This window comes from Bison bison, unplaced genomic scaffold, assembly GCF_000754665.1.
Source record: "Bison bison bison isolate TAMUID 2011002044 unplaced genomic scaffold, Bison_UMD1.0 scf7180017864500, whole genome shotgun sequence".
Classification (NCBI taxonomy): domain Eukaryota; kingdom Metazoa; phylum Chordata; class Mammalia; order Artiodactyla; family Bovidae; genus Bison; species Bison bison.
In genome coordinates, this window is record NW_011495059.1 from 6120395 (window position 1) to 6135679 (window position 15285).

General features: G+C 44.3%; 1 protein-coding gene across 1 annotated transcript in view; it reads right to left on the minus strand.

Annotated features, from left to right (window-relative positions):
* CTNNBL1 (catenin, beta like 1) overlaps window positions 1-15285 on the minus strand; it is a 176387-nt gene that overhangs the window by 30335 nt on the left and 130767 nt on the right. Inside the window, exons 12-13 of the mRNA XM_010829177.1 lie at window positions 4896-4993; window positions 3145-3225 (exon numbers count right to left, since the gene is read on the minus strand). Coding sequence (XP_010827479.1) covers window positions 3145-3225; window positions 4896-4993 — 179 coding nt within the window. The remainder of the gene's footprint in view (window positions 1-3144; window positions 3226-4895; window positions 4994-15285) is intronic.

Consider the following 15285-nt stretch of genomic DNA (forward strand, 5'->3'; position numbering starts at 1 on the left):
GAGATATTTATTCCTTACAGATCTGATAGTCAACGTTATCAAGAAAAACAAGGATTCAATTCTGGTCAACAAATATTTGCTGAATTCCTAGTAGGTGTAGAACATTCAAGTTTAAAGGGAGTAGGGTGGAGTGAGGCAACAAACGGTCTGTGACTTGCGGGAGGAGACCGCATGAAGGAGAGACAGGAGAGAGGCTGTTGGTTCCAAGTCCCTTTACGCCTGGGAGGCAGCTTCACCTGGCGGGAGGAGCCTGAGTGCTGGCGGAGCGCGCTGCTCACAAACGCACCCCTCGCCCCCCAGCCCGCCCCGACTCCCTGAGCAACACCAAGGCTGCTGGGCACTGACAGCCTTGGAATGTTTGCCAGGGCCCAGCTGAACGGCCTTGGCATCAAGGAGACAGATGTTTGTCAGGGAATGGCAGAGCCCCACACCTGTGGCACACGGAAGCACTGGGAATGCTGGGGAGAATGGCTGCAGTCGTTTCTCTCCATCAGTGCTAATCAATTTCATACTCTCTTCAGTGCTGATAATAGATAATCTTGTGGGAAGCAGGCCAAGTTTCCTAACAGCTCCATGCAAGCTGCTCCAGAATGCTCAACAGCTTACTCTGGTCTCTCTCAGAAAACAAAACAATACCCCTTCAAAAAAAAAGAAAAAACAACAACAAGCAAAAACCAAAGCTTATTCCAGCTTAGCCTCAGACAAAGCACCGGATGGTGCCAATGCTCTGGTCTGCTAGGACAGCTCCTTCTGGGTTATTTGGGAAGGAGGATGCTCTTAGGAACAGGGGGGCCTGGCTTACTTAACAGTTAAACAGGAATTTCAAAGGAAGCTAGGAAAATCTAGTAACAGCAGCAGCTAAGTACTGAGCAAGGTACTGACATACTTTATGCTTGGTCTTCATAACAGCACCGAAAGGGAGGTGTTACATCCATTTTACAGATGAGAACATCAAAGCTCAGAGAGGGGACTTCCCTGTAAGTCCAGTGGTTAAGAAGCTGCCTGCCAACATAGGGGACATGGGTTTGAACCCTGGTTCGGGAAGATCACACATGCCGCGGAGCAACTAAGCCTCTTGAGTCCTAGCTCTGCAACGAGAGAAGCCACTACGATGAGAAGCCCTCACTCTGCAACGGAAACTAACCCCAGCTCACTACAACCAGCCTGTGTGCAGCCAAAAAAAAAAAAAAGGTTGGGGGAGGTCAACTCATTTGTCCAAGGTCTCAGAGCTAGGAAGCAGCAGAGCTCAAGTTCAAATCCAGGCTTATCTGGCTCCCTACGCCTCACACTTAACTTTCCACTAGACTGCTGCTCTTCTATACAGAAGACAGCAGCTAATCAACCTCTTACTATGCTTTTCATTTATTCCATTTTCAAAAAATGGCAGAGTTACCAAAGTATGTTCACCTGAACCTGAGGGAAAACATTAAGTTGGAGGGGACTTGAGAGACCCCTTTTGCTGAAGCCATGTTATAGCTAAGAACCCGGGCTACATGAGGCGTGGTGACGAGATGAGGCAAGGGGTGAATTTGAGGTAGGTGCCTGCACTCAAATCCTAGTCCTCGGACTCCCAGGTGTTCCTGCTACCAGCCCTGAAAATCTCCTTCAGCAGATAACTTGGGGGACGCCATCAGAGCTGGAGTTCTAGTTGTCCTGGGGCTGTCTCCCTACAAAAGTCTAGGGAAAGTTCAATCTGTTTCTAATTACCGTTCAGTCTAAGAAAAAGAATACATTACTCTGGCATTTTAACAATCACTCAGTATCGACCATGTACAAGCTGCTGTAAAGGGAAGAAAAGATGGAAGAGGAAAGTTTAAGCAAAGAATAAAATAGAGGGGGTGAATACAGGACTGTGTGTAGAATATGCTGGTATCTGAAGTCCAGCCTCAGAATTTAGTCTCTGCCGCTTGTCTTGTAGTAGTCTCATCATATAAAAGACGACAGTCCCAGTCAATCAATCCAATCAATCAACAAACATCTGAGGATGCATGAGGTTTAGAGAGCACAAGGAAACCACAAGAATGATACACACGGTTACTGTCTCCTGCTATTTATAAACGAAGGTATATTTTGTGAAAGGGAATGGGTAGCTAAGAAGGACACAGACAACAAGGTCACTGTCTTCCCCAAGCTCTAGTCTCTCATCCTGGCCTGAGGCACAGCTTGAGGGAAGATGCTTGTGCGATTCCCAATGCACACAGCTCTGCCTCATGGCTGGGGTGCCCCAACAACACAGAAGTGGGGGCTGCGGAGGCACACGCTCCCACCAGTGAGGCTCCAAAGCCTCAAGTGTGTCTTTAAGGCAAGAAGAGTGAAAAAAGAGAGTGATACAGCAAACCAAGATCACAAAGAAAACGACACTGAAAAAAGCAAGAAAAGGATCATTTTGTAGCCTGACCAAAGACTGAGGAATGTCTTGTAGGGAAGAGAATACAAATCGGACATTAACCAACAGATATGAGAACCTGTCCTGATTAAAGAGACAGATGAGAAAGCTACCGAGGCCAGAGACGGCAGAGAACAAAACAGAAGGAGGTGAAAATACAGGAGGTAGGGTATCATCCCTGCTAAGTCCGGCCCCTCAGGAAAGACAGCCTGCAGGTTTCACCTCTCCCAGCAACCAGCGCATCAGACAGTGCGGCTCAGTCACTGTGACCCGGTGTGCGGGCCAGGCCGCACAGCTCTGAGTTCCCTTCTCTAGGTCTCCAGGTTCCATCTGCAAATGCAGGAAGTGGATTCAATGACCTCCCAGTTTCCTTCCAGTGCCTCCCTGTGACTACTGAAGCCAGCAAGTGCGTGTGCCAAGACACACTCTGCCAGGGTGCTACCAAGTCACAGCACTGTGCCTTGGTCAGGTTTTCAAGGAGGAGCTCTTGTCAGGGGTACTTGCGCTACCACCCAGACTCCCAGGTCAGCCCTGGCTCGACCGTACACATCCGCCCTCTTTAGGGACTTCAATCCTGTTAGAAGAGCAGTTATAACCACTGGCAGACCACCCCCTGCTCAGGATGACATGCTAACTGGCACATGAGGGCAGGTGGCATCTTTGTCCTGGCCTGTCCAGTGAGAAGACACGGGGTGCACAGGGACCCAAATGGAGTGCAAGTCAAGAAGAGCTGGCAAGAGACAGGCAGGGATACATACATGCTTTTCCCCTTCAATCTTCTTGTCGGCCACCTGCACTGCATCCAGATATTTAAAATGCAATTCCATCAGCCTGTCAACCTGAAAGAGAGGTGTTTCACAGGCGTGAGTGAGAAGGGAAGAGAATACCAGGGCAAGAGAACAGCAGAGCTCCTATTCATCTCACTGTCGCTCTACACAAAGGGAGAGCCCCTCTACCAGTTCTCACTCTGGATCTGAGCTTTGCCTTGGAATGGATCAGGAATGGATCAAACAGCTGGGGCAGAACAAAGCAAATGCTTAGCATGGATACTGAACACAGGTCCATTCCCGAAGGACATCATGTGTTCCCAGCCCTCCTTGGACTCCCCTGAATTCAAGCTGTTAAAAACAAATAAATCCATAAAAATTCAAGACCCTTCTTACAAAGAAGAGGAGCTTGAAGTTACATACTTGATATTCACTCAGAACTTTACTGAAACTTCTTTTTTTCAAACTGAAACCTTTCATGTTCGGATTCTGCCCCAGAGCTAATCTTTTTTTAAAAAGGTCTGAGTAAAATCTCTTTAGTTGCTTTTGAGTGAGAACAGAGTGCAAGAAAAACTCCTTCAGCAACTTAAAAAAAGCCCTGACTTTTGCTTAGCAGTAACCTAAAAACCAGTTTCAAACTTCACAAAAGTCGCTTCAAATATGGCCCAAGGAACACTCAGTAGGTTTGAAAAAGTTTCTGTTTTTTTTTTTTCCCCTTAGACTTCCAAGATATTGAAGGAACACTGTGAAGCCAGCCTAGACTTCTGACCTCTTTTTACTGGGTTGGCACCACCACGGCTGTTGGTAACCCTGGAATTTACCCAGTGTGTCTTGTGTGTGTGTGTCCGTGTGCATGCATGAGCACTCCATCACTTAGCTGTGTCCAGCTCTTTGCGACCCCATGGACTGTAGCCCACCAGGCTCCTCTGTTCATGGGATTCTCCTGGCAAGAATACTGGAGTGGGTTGCCATTTTCTCCTCCAGGGGATCTTCCTGCCCAGGGACTGAAACAGCATCTCTTGTGTCTCCTGTATTGGCAGGTGGATTCTTTTATCACTGAGTCACTTGGGAAGCCTGTTTACCCATGGGCTGGTATTAATAATAGATGTTGCTTCAACATGGCATCAGACAGGAAGACTGTGCCCACACCTTCCCTGGTTAACAAGGAAGACCCTTAAATCTTAAAGGTTTCAGTTTACCAAGTATTCTCATATCCACTATTTCCTTAAACATTAGAAAAACCTGATAAGGTAGGCAGGGAAGCTAGAGAGCAATCCTAATTTTAAAGATGAGGAAACTAACACACAGACATTAGATGGTGTCACCAGGGTGACACGACTGCTAAGATGTTCTCTGTCCTAACCTGATGGCCTTTTTCTTTTTTTTCAGACAACAGTTGCATTTATTTCTATTACTTATATGGGAGCAAATGGTTTCACTGCATGTTAAGAATTTTTAAAGCACTGACTTCATCTTTTCCTCCTCGTCTTAATGATCCATAATGGTACATTAGTGCATACAGAAATGGTTTCAAAATATTTGGGGATGGGGAAATTGCATTTGGAAATGAGAGGCAGGACAACCAGAAAACTCTCTGAGACCCAGAGCAATGGGGCCCAGATGCTGGAGAGGACATTTTAGGGCAGGATCACTCTACCCAGCACTCCTCAGATCGCACTGGGGAGACAGCCCTTTTCTCCCCTTGGGTCCTGGCCCCATCGTACAGTCCACCAAGCACCTACCTTCTCACTGTCATTTTCAGTGAATTTATTCAGAAGCCGGGTCCGCTGCTGCCCTCTCAGGTTCCGCAGGAGGGAAGCGAGGATCGAACAGACATGCTCTGGGTTGGGAAGGAGAAAAGAGAACATGCTGTGATCAGAGCAGTAATTATTACCTCTCTTCAAGCCTGATCTGGTTCTATTGAAGGAGGAATAAGTAGGTCTTCCCTGACTGCTGCTATTGATTAATAAGACAAGAACCTAAACTGTGTCAATGGAAAACTAAACTGATTTTCACAGACAGCACAAGAAATATATTCAAAGGGGATTACATCCCCAAGGACAACTTGAGCAACTGAATCAAAACTAAGTTAGAATTTCTGTTCTGCCTGGAATTAATTGAGTTCTATTGTCCACAACAGAACCTCAAACTAATCTCCCCATTTACAGAAATAACCTGTGAACAGTGTATGAATACTAACCATGAGGGGAGCACACGATGAACAAATAAGACATGTTCTATCATATTCTCAAATCATCTTAAAACTTTCCCAAGCAAATATCCCAGAATTAAATCAGAAATATGATGGGGTCCCAGAGCTATCACTTACATTCTGGTGCAGCTATAATCCTTACCTGTTTAAAGACAGCTGGATAGTAAGTACTTCAAAATGATAACTGTTTTTTTTCAGTTCACATAACCTATGGGCTTCTATTATGAGATACTATTATTCTAGCCAGGGCAGAAGAGGGTAATTGAAGGGTATATTATAGGCTTCAGCTGTTAAGAGGTTCTTTTCTTTAAAAAGAATTTTTAAAAATCAAGAATAATGACCTTGAAATGGAGATGGCAGAAAAACGTTTATTTTGAAATAAAATGCCCACACTGTGGGCAACAAACATTCTGTTCTGAAAATGGAATGAAGAACACCTTCATGTGCAAATTTACCGTGAGTTCTCAAAAAGTCACTTGATTATTAAAGTCACAAGGAAGAATTCTTATGGTAGCACGATACAAGTTTGTATTTGTTTTTTTCCTCACTTATATCAGAAGCATTCCTCACTACTTCATTTCCCCAGTCTCCTAATGTGAGAGTTATTCACCTTCTTCTAGCCACATTCACCTCCCTGGGGATGTCATCTAGTCCTGTAGCTTTAAAGACCAGTTGCATGTGTGTGTGCCCAGTTGTGTCTGACTTTTTGTGATCCCATGAACTGTAGCCTGCCAGGCTCCTCTGTCCATGGGATTTTCCTAGGCAATAATACTGGAGTGGGTTGCCACTTCCTACTCCAGGGGATCTTCCTGACTCAGGGATCGAACCAGCCTCTCTTGTGTCTCTTGTGTTGGCAGGAGGACTCTTTACCACTGTGCCACTTACATGCTGACTACTCCCCAACTCTACAGGTCAGTTCTGTTCTCTGAACACAGGTTCATGCATTCATCTGTCTACCTGCTCTCTCCACCTGGTTGTCTAACAGGTCCTTTAAACTGAACATGTCCAAAAACAAGCTCCTGACCTTTCTCCTTAGACCTGTGCCCACAGTCTTATCCGCTGAGTTAACGGCAACCATGCTCTCCAGTTTCTCAAGTCAAACACAGTGGTGATACCCCTGATTCTCCTCTTTCTCACACATCCCACAGAAACCTTGTCAGTGGTACCTTCAGTTACATCCAGAATTCCATCTCTTCTTGCTGCTGCCCCCCAACGCCCTTCATAACTCTGGCACGCAGTAGTGGGAATACTCAACAGCCTGCTGTGGGACTCTGCATCCACCCTTGCCCCCTTCGCCTTGATCTCCATAGAGCGGTCAGTTAAAACCCAAGTCACACCCTATCACTGCTCTGTGTAAAACCCTCTACTGAGCCCCAACTCACTCAGACTAAATGCTGTTTTCTAACGCCAGACACGCTCCTGTCCTGGGGCCTCTGTGCCTACTTGTTCTCCCTGCCTGAGACACTCCTCACCAGGATATCTGCGTGGCTCAATCCTCAGACCCAGTCCTACTCAACTGTCCTCTTCTCAGTGAGGCTTATCTTTGGCCACCCTATTTAAAAATGAAAAGCCCCAGTGCTGCCTAGTTCCAAGTCTTACCTGCTTTATTTTTCCCTTCAGCATGCATTATCTTCTAACATGCTGTGCAAGTTACTTATTTGTTTTGTTTACTGCTGCCTATCAATTAGAATGTAAGCTCCTTGAAGGAAGGGATTTTAGTCTGCTTTGTTCACTTATATATCCCTGGCCTCACAACAATGCCTGGCACATAGTAGGTGTTTCAGAAATACTTGCTGAATGTATGGGAAGAAAGCAGGTTTTCAGTGCAAGTTTTTGGTGGTAGTTGTGGGAGGTGGGGAGAACGAGATAAACAAACCAGTCTTGAATTCTTGGTATTTTTCAAATGCCTTTGTATAGCTTTCACCTCTTGTACACAGTGCCTATCCCAAGTTCAGAGTAAGAGCACCTCTGCGTTGGTAATATACTCATCAGTTACAAAATGGTCCTTAAAGATATTCTGCATTTGGGAATGAGTGGATGACTTTTTCCTAGGGAGCCATGAGTTTGAATAAAAGATCTCTAATTAGTAGATTCACTTTTTTAAGTATAAAGTTTTTCATAAAATACGCTGTAGACAGAGAGGTATCAAACAGCTTCTCAAGGTGACTCCTGAGTCACCCCAGTATCTTTCTGCTAACTTTTGTCGTGAAGCTGGGATTGAGGTGCTTTAATCTCCATCCTGAACAAAAAGGAAGGGAAATGGAACAGGAGTGGGGCGAGATGAAAAAAACATCCTGAACTTAAGGTAAGGACAGTGAACCAAGACGGCTCAGCTCAGGGTGACAAAGTAGAACAAGAAACGATGTCTCTGGAGGCTCATGGCAGAAGGAAAAAAAAACAAAACACAAACGACTTCTGTGTATATCAAGGGGAAAAGATTACAGGAAGGAAGACGGGGGTATATAATCAGTTCTGTAATCTTGTGCCAAACAACCGGATGTGCCTCTGATCTCTTCAGCTGGTGAACAGATGTGGGACAGGTCATAATAAAAGTAGTGAATTTTAACAAGCTTAGTTCTGAAACTTTGAAATTACTCAGCCTGACGACTGTTAACAACCTCCATGTATGTGTGTGTGTGTGTGTGTGTGTGTGTGTGTGTGTATATATATGTATGTATGTATGTACGACAATCTGACAACCATAGAGGAAGGAAAAACAAGATCAGCCCAGAGATCTCACAGATTATCCGGGCCAAATCTCTCATTGTACTGATAGAAAAATTGAGGTTCAGAGATAAGTGACTTGTCCACACAGCTAACTGGTGAAAGAGGTAGAACTCAAACTTCAGATGACTCACTCAGTCATTCACTGACCACTTATCTCTGTGCTTGACAAGCACTTGGTGATCAGAGCTTCCAAACAACACAGTATCCCTAACCTTAAGGACATGCTTATATCATGGGGAAAACAAAACAAGAACTACAGTGCAGTGTGCCAAGTTTCATCACTGAGGTAGGCAGAGGGGAAGCGAGGAGCACAGACAAAGCACAGTGGACCTAGAGGGATTCCCACTGGAGGTAAGGAACAGCTGAAAATCATAAAAGCACACAAAACAAACAAGTCATGGCTGACAACTAGGTAGAGAAGATAGAGCACTCTGGGAAGAAGGAGCCATATATGCAAAGGCCAGTTTGGATGGAGTGTTACATACACATGAGGGAGGCGAGGCCAGTCAGGTGGGGAAGAGTCTGGAGAGAAAAGTCACAAAAATCCACAAATGAATTTTAAGCTGGAGACAGACAACTAGATAAGAGTTTAGCCCAATCCTTGGCTGCTAGATTCCTTTCAGAGATCAAGATCAGGAAAACATGTCTCTTTCCTGATGAGTTTTTTGTTTACCTGAGTTCCTGCTTTGCCTTGGCTACCAGGAAGCTCAAAGATGAGTCTATATTCACTTACAGGAATCAATTTTTAAAAATTGCTTTACTATTGATTCCTTCTGTCCTCCACCAAAGAATTTTTAAAATCAAAGCGATGGATGCATCATTAATGGTTATATACTTATGGTTAAAAATGAAACTATACAAAAAGGTATAAATGTCCTTCACAATTATTCACTGAGCATGTACTAATACAGTCCACCCCCCTACTCCTTTCACTACCCTGTTCATCTCTTCCAAATGACAAAAAACTACTAAGTATCTTGTGTATACTTACAGGGGAGGGGAAAAAATGTATCTACACACACACACACGTTTTCTCTTCTATATCTTTCCGTATCAACACATTTTTTATTTTAAATGGTTATGCAAAATTTCACTTAACTTATTTATCATAATTTAACTAATGTCCCCAATCGTGGTTATTTCACATGGTTTCCAGTTTTGGGTCGTTTTGTTTTTGCTGTGAGAAATAATGCCACAATGAACATCCATGAACACACATTCTGGGGCTTATACCTTTATTTCTGGCATGGATACACTTTTGCACGCGCCCGTGTTCTTGCCTGGAGAATCCCAGGGACGGGGGAGCCTGGTGGGCTACCATCTATGGGGTCGCACAGTCAGACACGACTGAAGTGACTTAGCAGCAGCAGCAGCAGCAGCAGCACTGGAAGCGGGTGAGGCAAAAGCTACTGATACATAATGTTGAAAAACTAAAAGCAAGCACAGGTGGACTGACCTAGGGCCCGTGCGATTACAGCAGGAAGAGACATCACTTCTACATGCACAAGGTTGCGGTGGTGGGTGGGTGGAGGAAGGGGATACTGAAGACAGAAACACACTGGTCTGTTTTTACTGTATATATTGTTTCCTAGAAGCTGGAGATAACTTGGTCTACAAAATAGTTCAAAAAGAAGCCCAAACTATTACCAAGCCAATTCAACTAAGGTATAGAGATTTGCCTATAGTAAATAAAGGACTGAGGAACCCAGAAAAAAAACTGTTTTTGGAAAGACACGGACAACTGGTCTTCCAAGAAGGCTGTACCAACTGACTCTCACTCTCAGTGTGTGTATGTATGCACCGTATACATATAAGCAGCTTGAATGACTGCCTTTATTGTGCGGGAAGCATGTAACTTAGTAGGAAAAGCTTACATTTTGGAGTCGGACAACATGGTTCACATCTAAGCTCCCACCACTTGCTCAAGAACGTGGCCTTAAGTAAGTTAATCAACCAGGATGTGCACGTGGGCATGTGCTGTGTAACATGAACACACACATATCACATATACACACTGAGAATGGAAGGATATTGTAAAAGAGTATCTGTTTTCTCATATCCTCACTCAGATTGGGTATTGTCCAACTTAGAAATTATGACAACCCGGTAGGTGAAAAATGGAATCTTCTTTTGATTAGCACGTTTTTGTTCTTGTTATGAATAAGGTCAAACTCCTTTGCTGATGTTTACTGACCATTTGTATTGCTCTCTGGGTGAAGTGCCTGGCCTTACATCCTTTGCCAATTTTGATTTCTATGAGCTCTTTATGAATTAAGAATGTTATCCTTTTGTCTTTTACACTGCAAATGTTTCCCCCAGTTTGACATCTGTCTTGACAAATTCTTACTCAAAGACAAGATTTAGCGTCGCCACATTGTTTTGCTGTAACTTGCTTCAAAATCCTATCTGAAAGTAAAAGCAAGCAGGGTGCAACAATAACTGTCACCAGTTGACTGTGTATCTGTAACAGTAGGATTGAGTCTGTATACAATATTTTCAATGAATCTTCACTAGTAAGCTATGAGAAAGGTACTACTCCTATTTCTCTATCATAATGCAGAATCCAAATGTCACTGCAATTAATCAACTTACTTAAGGTCATGTCCTTCAGAGAGCGGTGGGAGCTTAGATTTGAGCTCATGTTGTCTGACTCCAAAATGTAAACTTTTCCTAATAGGTTACATGCTTCCCACATGTAAAAGGTAATCCAAAGCTTTTAAAGAAGGAAAATAAGAGATCAGAAACTAAACTGTGCAAAGCCCAAAAATGTGCTTCATGAGGGGCTCACTGAGTCCAAAAGGTAGGCACTATGCAACCGTGGATGAAGAAAAAACTCAGCAGTTCCAATGAGAGGAAAATGAAGTGAAAGGCCACCTGCAGGTAGACATGACTAACAACCCCTTTTCTTTTTACTGAATCACTTTCCAGAAGTAATTTCTGCTGCTGCTGCTGCTAAGTCGCTTCAGTCGTGTCCGACTCTGTGCAACCCCAGAGACGGCAGCCCACCAGGCTCCTCTGTCCCTGGAATTCTCCAGGCAAGAACACTGGAGTGGGTTGCCATTTCCTTCTCCAATGCATGAAAGTGAAAAGTGAAAGTCAAGTCGCTCAGTCGTGTCTGACTCCTAACAACCCCATGGACTGCAGCCTACCAGGCTCCTCCGTCCAAGGGATTTTCCAGGCAAGAATACTGGAGTGGGGTGTCACTGCCTTCTCCGGAAGTAATTTCTAGTAGAGTCCAAATAAAGAATGGAGCAGTTCTACAAAATACTGAACCAGAACTTCTCAGTAATTCCCTTGTTTCATCTTCCTGATTAAGATGGATGAGGAACTGTAAGTAAATGTTCCTCTTCTTGGGTGGGCCTAGCGGCCTGCAGGATCTTAGTTCTCTGACCAGGGATCAAACTCGGGGCCTTGTTAGCAGAATCCTAAGTTCCAAAGACTAGCAAGGAGAGATAAGAAAGCCTTCCTCAGCGATCAATGTAAAGAAATAGAGGAAACAATAGAATGGGAAAGACTAGAGATCTCTTCAACAAAATTAGAGATACCAAGGGAACATTTCATGCAAAGATGGGTTCGATAAAGGACAGAAATGGAATGGACCTAACAGAACCAGAAGATATTAAGAAGAGGTGGCAAGAATCACAGAACTGTACAAAAAAGATCTTCACGACCCAGATAATCACGATGGTGTGATCACTCACCTAGAGCCAGAAATCCTGGAATGTGAAGTCAAGTGCACCTTAGGAAGCATCACTATGAACAAAGCTAGTGCAGGTGACAGAATTCCAGTTGAGCTATTTCAAATTCTAAAAGATGATGCTGTGAAAGTGCTGCATTCAATATGCCAGCAAATTTGGAAAACTCAGCAGTGGCCACAGGACTGAAAAAGGTCAGCTTTCATTCCAATCCCAAAGAAAGGCAATGCCAAAGAATGTTCAAATTACTGCACAATTGCACTCATCTCACACGCTAGCAAAACAATGCTCAAAAGTCTCCAAGCCAGGCTTCAACAGTACCGTGAACCGTGAACTTCCAAATGTTCAAGCTGTTTTAGAAAAGGCAGAGGAACCAGAGATCAAATTGCCAACATTTGCTGGATCATCGAAAAAGCAAGAGAGTCCCAGAAAAACATCTATTTCTGCTTTATTGACTATGCCAAAGCCTTTGACTGTGTGGATCACAACAAACTGTGGAAAATTCTGAAAGAGATGGGAATACCAGATCACCTGACCTGCCTCTTGAGAAACCTGTTTGCAGGTCACGAAGCAACAGTTAGAACTGGACATGGAAAAACAGACTGGTTCCAAATAGGGAAAGGGTTATGTCAAGGCTGTATATTGTCACCCTGCTTATTTAACTTATATGCAGAGTACATCATGAGAAACGCTGGGCTGGATGAAGCACAAGCTGGAATCAAGACTGCTGGAGAAATATCAATAACCTCAGATATGCAGATGACACCACCCATATGGCAGAAAGTGAAGAACTGAAGAACCTCTTGATGAAAGTGAAAGAGGAGAGTGAAAAATATGGGTTAAAGTTCAACAGTCAGAAAACTAAGATCATGGCATCGGGTCCCATCACTTCATGGCAAATAGATGGGGAAACAGTGGAAAGAGTGGCAGACTTTGTGTTTTTGGGCTCCAAAATCACTGTAGATGATGATTGCAGCCATGAAATTAAATGATGCTTACTCCTTGGAAGGAAAGTTATGACCAACCTAGATAGCATGTTGAAAAGCAGAGACATTACTTTGCCAACAAAGGTCCGTCTAGTCAAGGCTATGGTTTTTCCAGTGGTCATGTATGGATGTGAGAGGTGGACTATAAAGAAAGCTGAGCGCCAAAGAATTGATGCTTTTGAACTGTGCTGTTGGAGAAGACTTTTGAGAGACCCTTGGACTGCAAGGAGATCCAACCAGTCCATCCTAAAGGAGATCAGTCCTGAGTGTTCATTCGAAGGACTGATGTTGAAGCTGAAACTCCAATACTTTGGCCACCTGATGCAAAGAACTGACTTACTGGAAAAGACTCTAATGCTGGGAAAGATTAAAGACAGGAGGAAAAGGGGACGACAGAGGATGAGATGGTTGGATGGCATCACCAACTCAATGGATATGAGTTTGGGTAGACTCTGGGAGTTGGTGATGGACAGGGAGGCCTGGCGTGCTGTGGTCCATGGCGTTGCAAAGAGTCGGACATGACTAAGCGACTGAACTGAACTGAACTGAACTGACCCACTGGATGGTCAAGGAATTCCCAAGAGAATGTTCTTTGTATGTCTCAACAAGATGAGGTGTGGGATGCTGGTGGCACAGACAAAGTATCAGGAGCTGTAATTTTCACAAAAGAAAATGTAATAAACAGAAGAATCATTTTTTCTGGAACTAGATAATATTAACATGCATTTCCATAACTCATCACAGCCTGGAGCAGCAGATACCTTGACCAATCGCAGTGGTGCACTAAGAACAAATGACATATACCTGTTGGCTTGGGATTTTTACGTAAAGGACAGGTTGCCCATTTCAGGAGACCTGAATCTGTCTATGTTCTTTCTGTCTCTCTCTTTCTCTGAGTGTTGTGGTTGGCTATAGGTCACTGGTGCCTGCCAGATAGGAAAATACTTCATCCACCCCAAGTTTTGTGCCTGTACATGAGCACAAACACACACACATGGTTTCATCAGCCACTAATAAATGTAGCTTCCCTAGGAATAGATTTCAGCCCAAGGTGGTGTCAATTTTTCATGGACCAAGGAGATGGGGAGAGCTGCTGGCACAGAAAGCAGGGGAGATAACAGATTTATCTGCTGGCCAACACCGCTCAGCTGCTCTGTCATTTCGACAGGATAAAATGGAGGTGAAGGATGGCTATGGAGCTGTCAACACGGACAGGGCAGATGTGGTGGCTCCACTGCAGAGAACAATCTATACGGCAGGGCCCAGGAAGAAAAGAACATATGATTTAGAGGGGTGGCTCTGGCCCATTCTTCCCCTAGATCAACTCTTCAGGGTCTCTCAAGAGTTATTAGCAATGAGTTAGATGCCCCCTGGGTATAGTAAAAAAAAAAAAAAGTCACTCAGTTGTGTCCGACTCTTTGAGACCCTATGGACTATAGCCTGCCAGGCTCCTCTGTCCATGGAATTCTCCAGGTAAGAATACTGGAGTGGGTTGTCATTCCCTTCTCCAGGGGACCTTCCAGACCCAGGGATTGAACCCAGGTCTCCTGCATAGCAGGCGGATTCTTCATCAGCTGAGTCACCAGGGAAGCTCTGGTGCATATACAAGGTATCAGTTCAGTTCAGTTCAGTCACTCAGTCGTGTCCAACTCTTTGAGACCTCATGAATCGCAGCCGCTACGCCTCCCTGTCCATCACCAACTCCCAGAGTTCACCCAAACTCATGTCCATTGAGTCGGTGATACCATCCAGCCATCTCATCCTCTGTCATCCCCTTCTCCTCCTGCTCCCAATCCCTCCCAGCATCAGAGTCTTTTCCAATGAGTCAACTCTTCCCATGACGTGGCCTAAGTATTGGAGTTTCAGCTTCAGCATCAATCCTTCCAATGAACACCCAGGACTGATCTCCTTTAAAATGGACTGGTTGGATCTCCTTGCAGTCCAAGGGACTCTCAAGAGTCTTCTCCAATACCACAGTTCAAAAGCATCAATTCTTCAGCGCTCAGCTTTCTTCACAGTCCAACTCTCACATCCATACATGACCACTGGAAAAACCATGACCTTGACTAGATGGACCTTAAATAACTCCAGAAAGAATGAAGGGATGGAGCAAAAACAATACCCAGTTGTGGATGTGACTGGTAATAGAAGGAAGGGTCCGATGCTGTAAAGAGCAATATTGCATAGGAACCTGGAATGTTGGGTCCATGAATCAAGGCAAATTGGAAGTGGTCAAACAGGAGATGGCAAGGGTGAACATCGACATTCTCGGAATCAGCGAACTAAAATGGACTGGAATGGGTGAATTTAACTGAGATGACCATTGTATCTACTACTGTGGGCAGGAATCCCTTAGAAGAAATGCAGGAGCCATCATGGTCAACAAAAGAGTCTGAAATGCAGTACTTGGATGCAATCTCAAAAACGACAGAATGATCTCTGTTCGTTTCCAAGGCAAACCATTCAATATCACAGTAATCCAAGCCTATGCCCCAATCAGGAATGCTGAAGA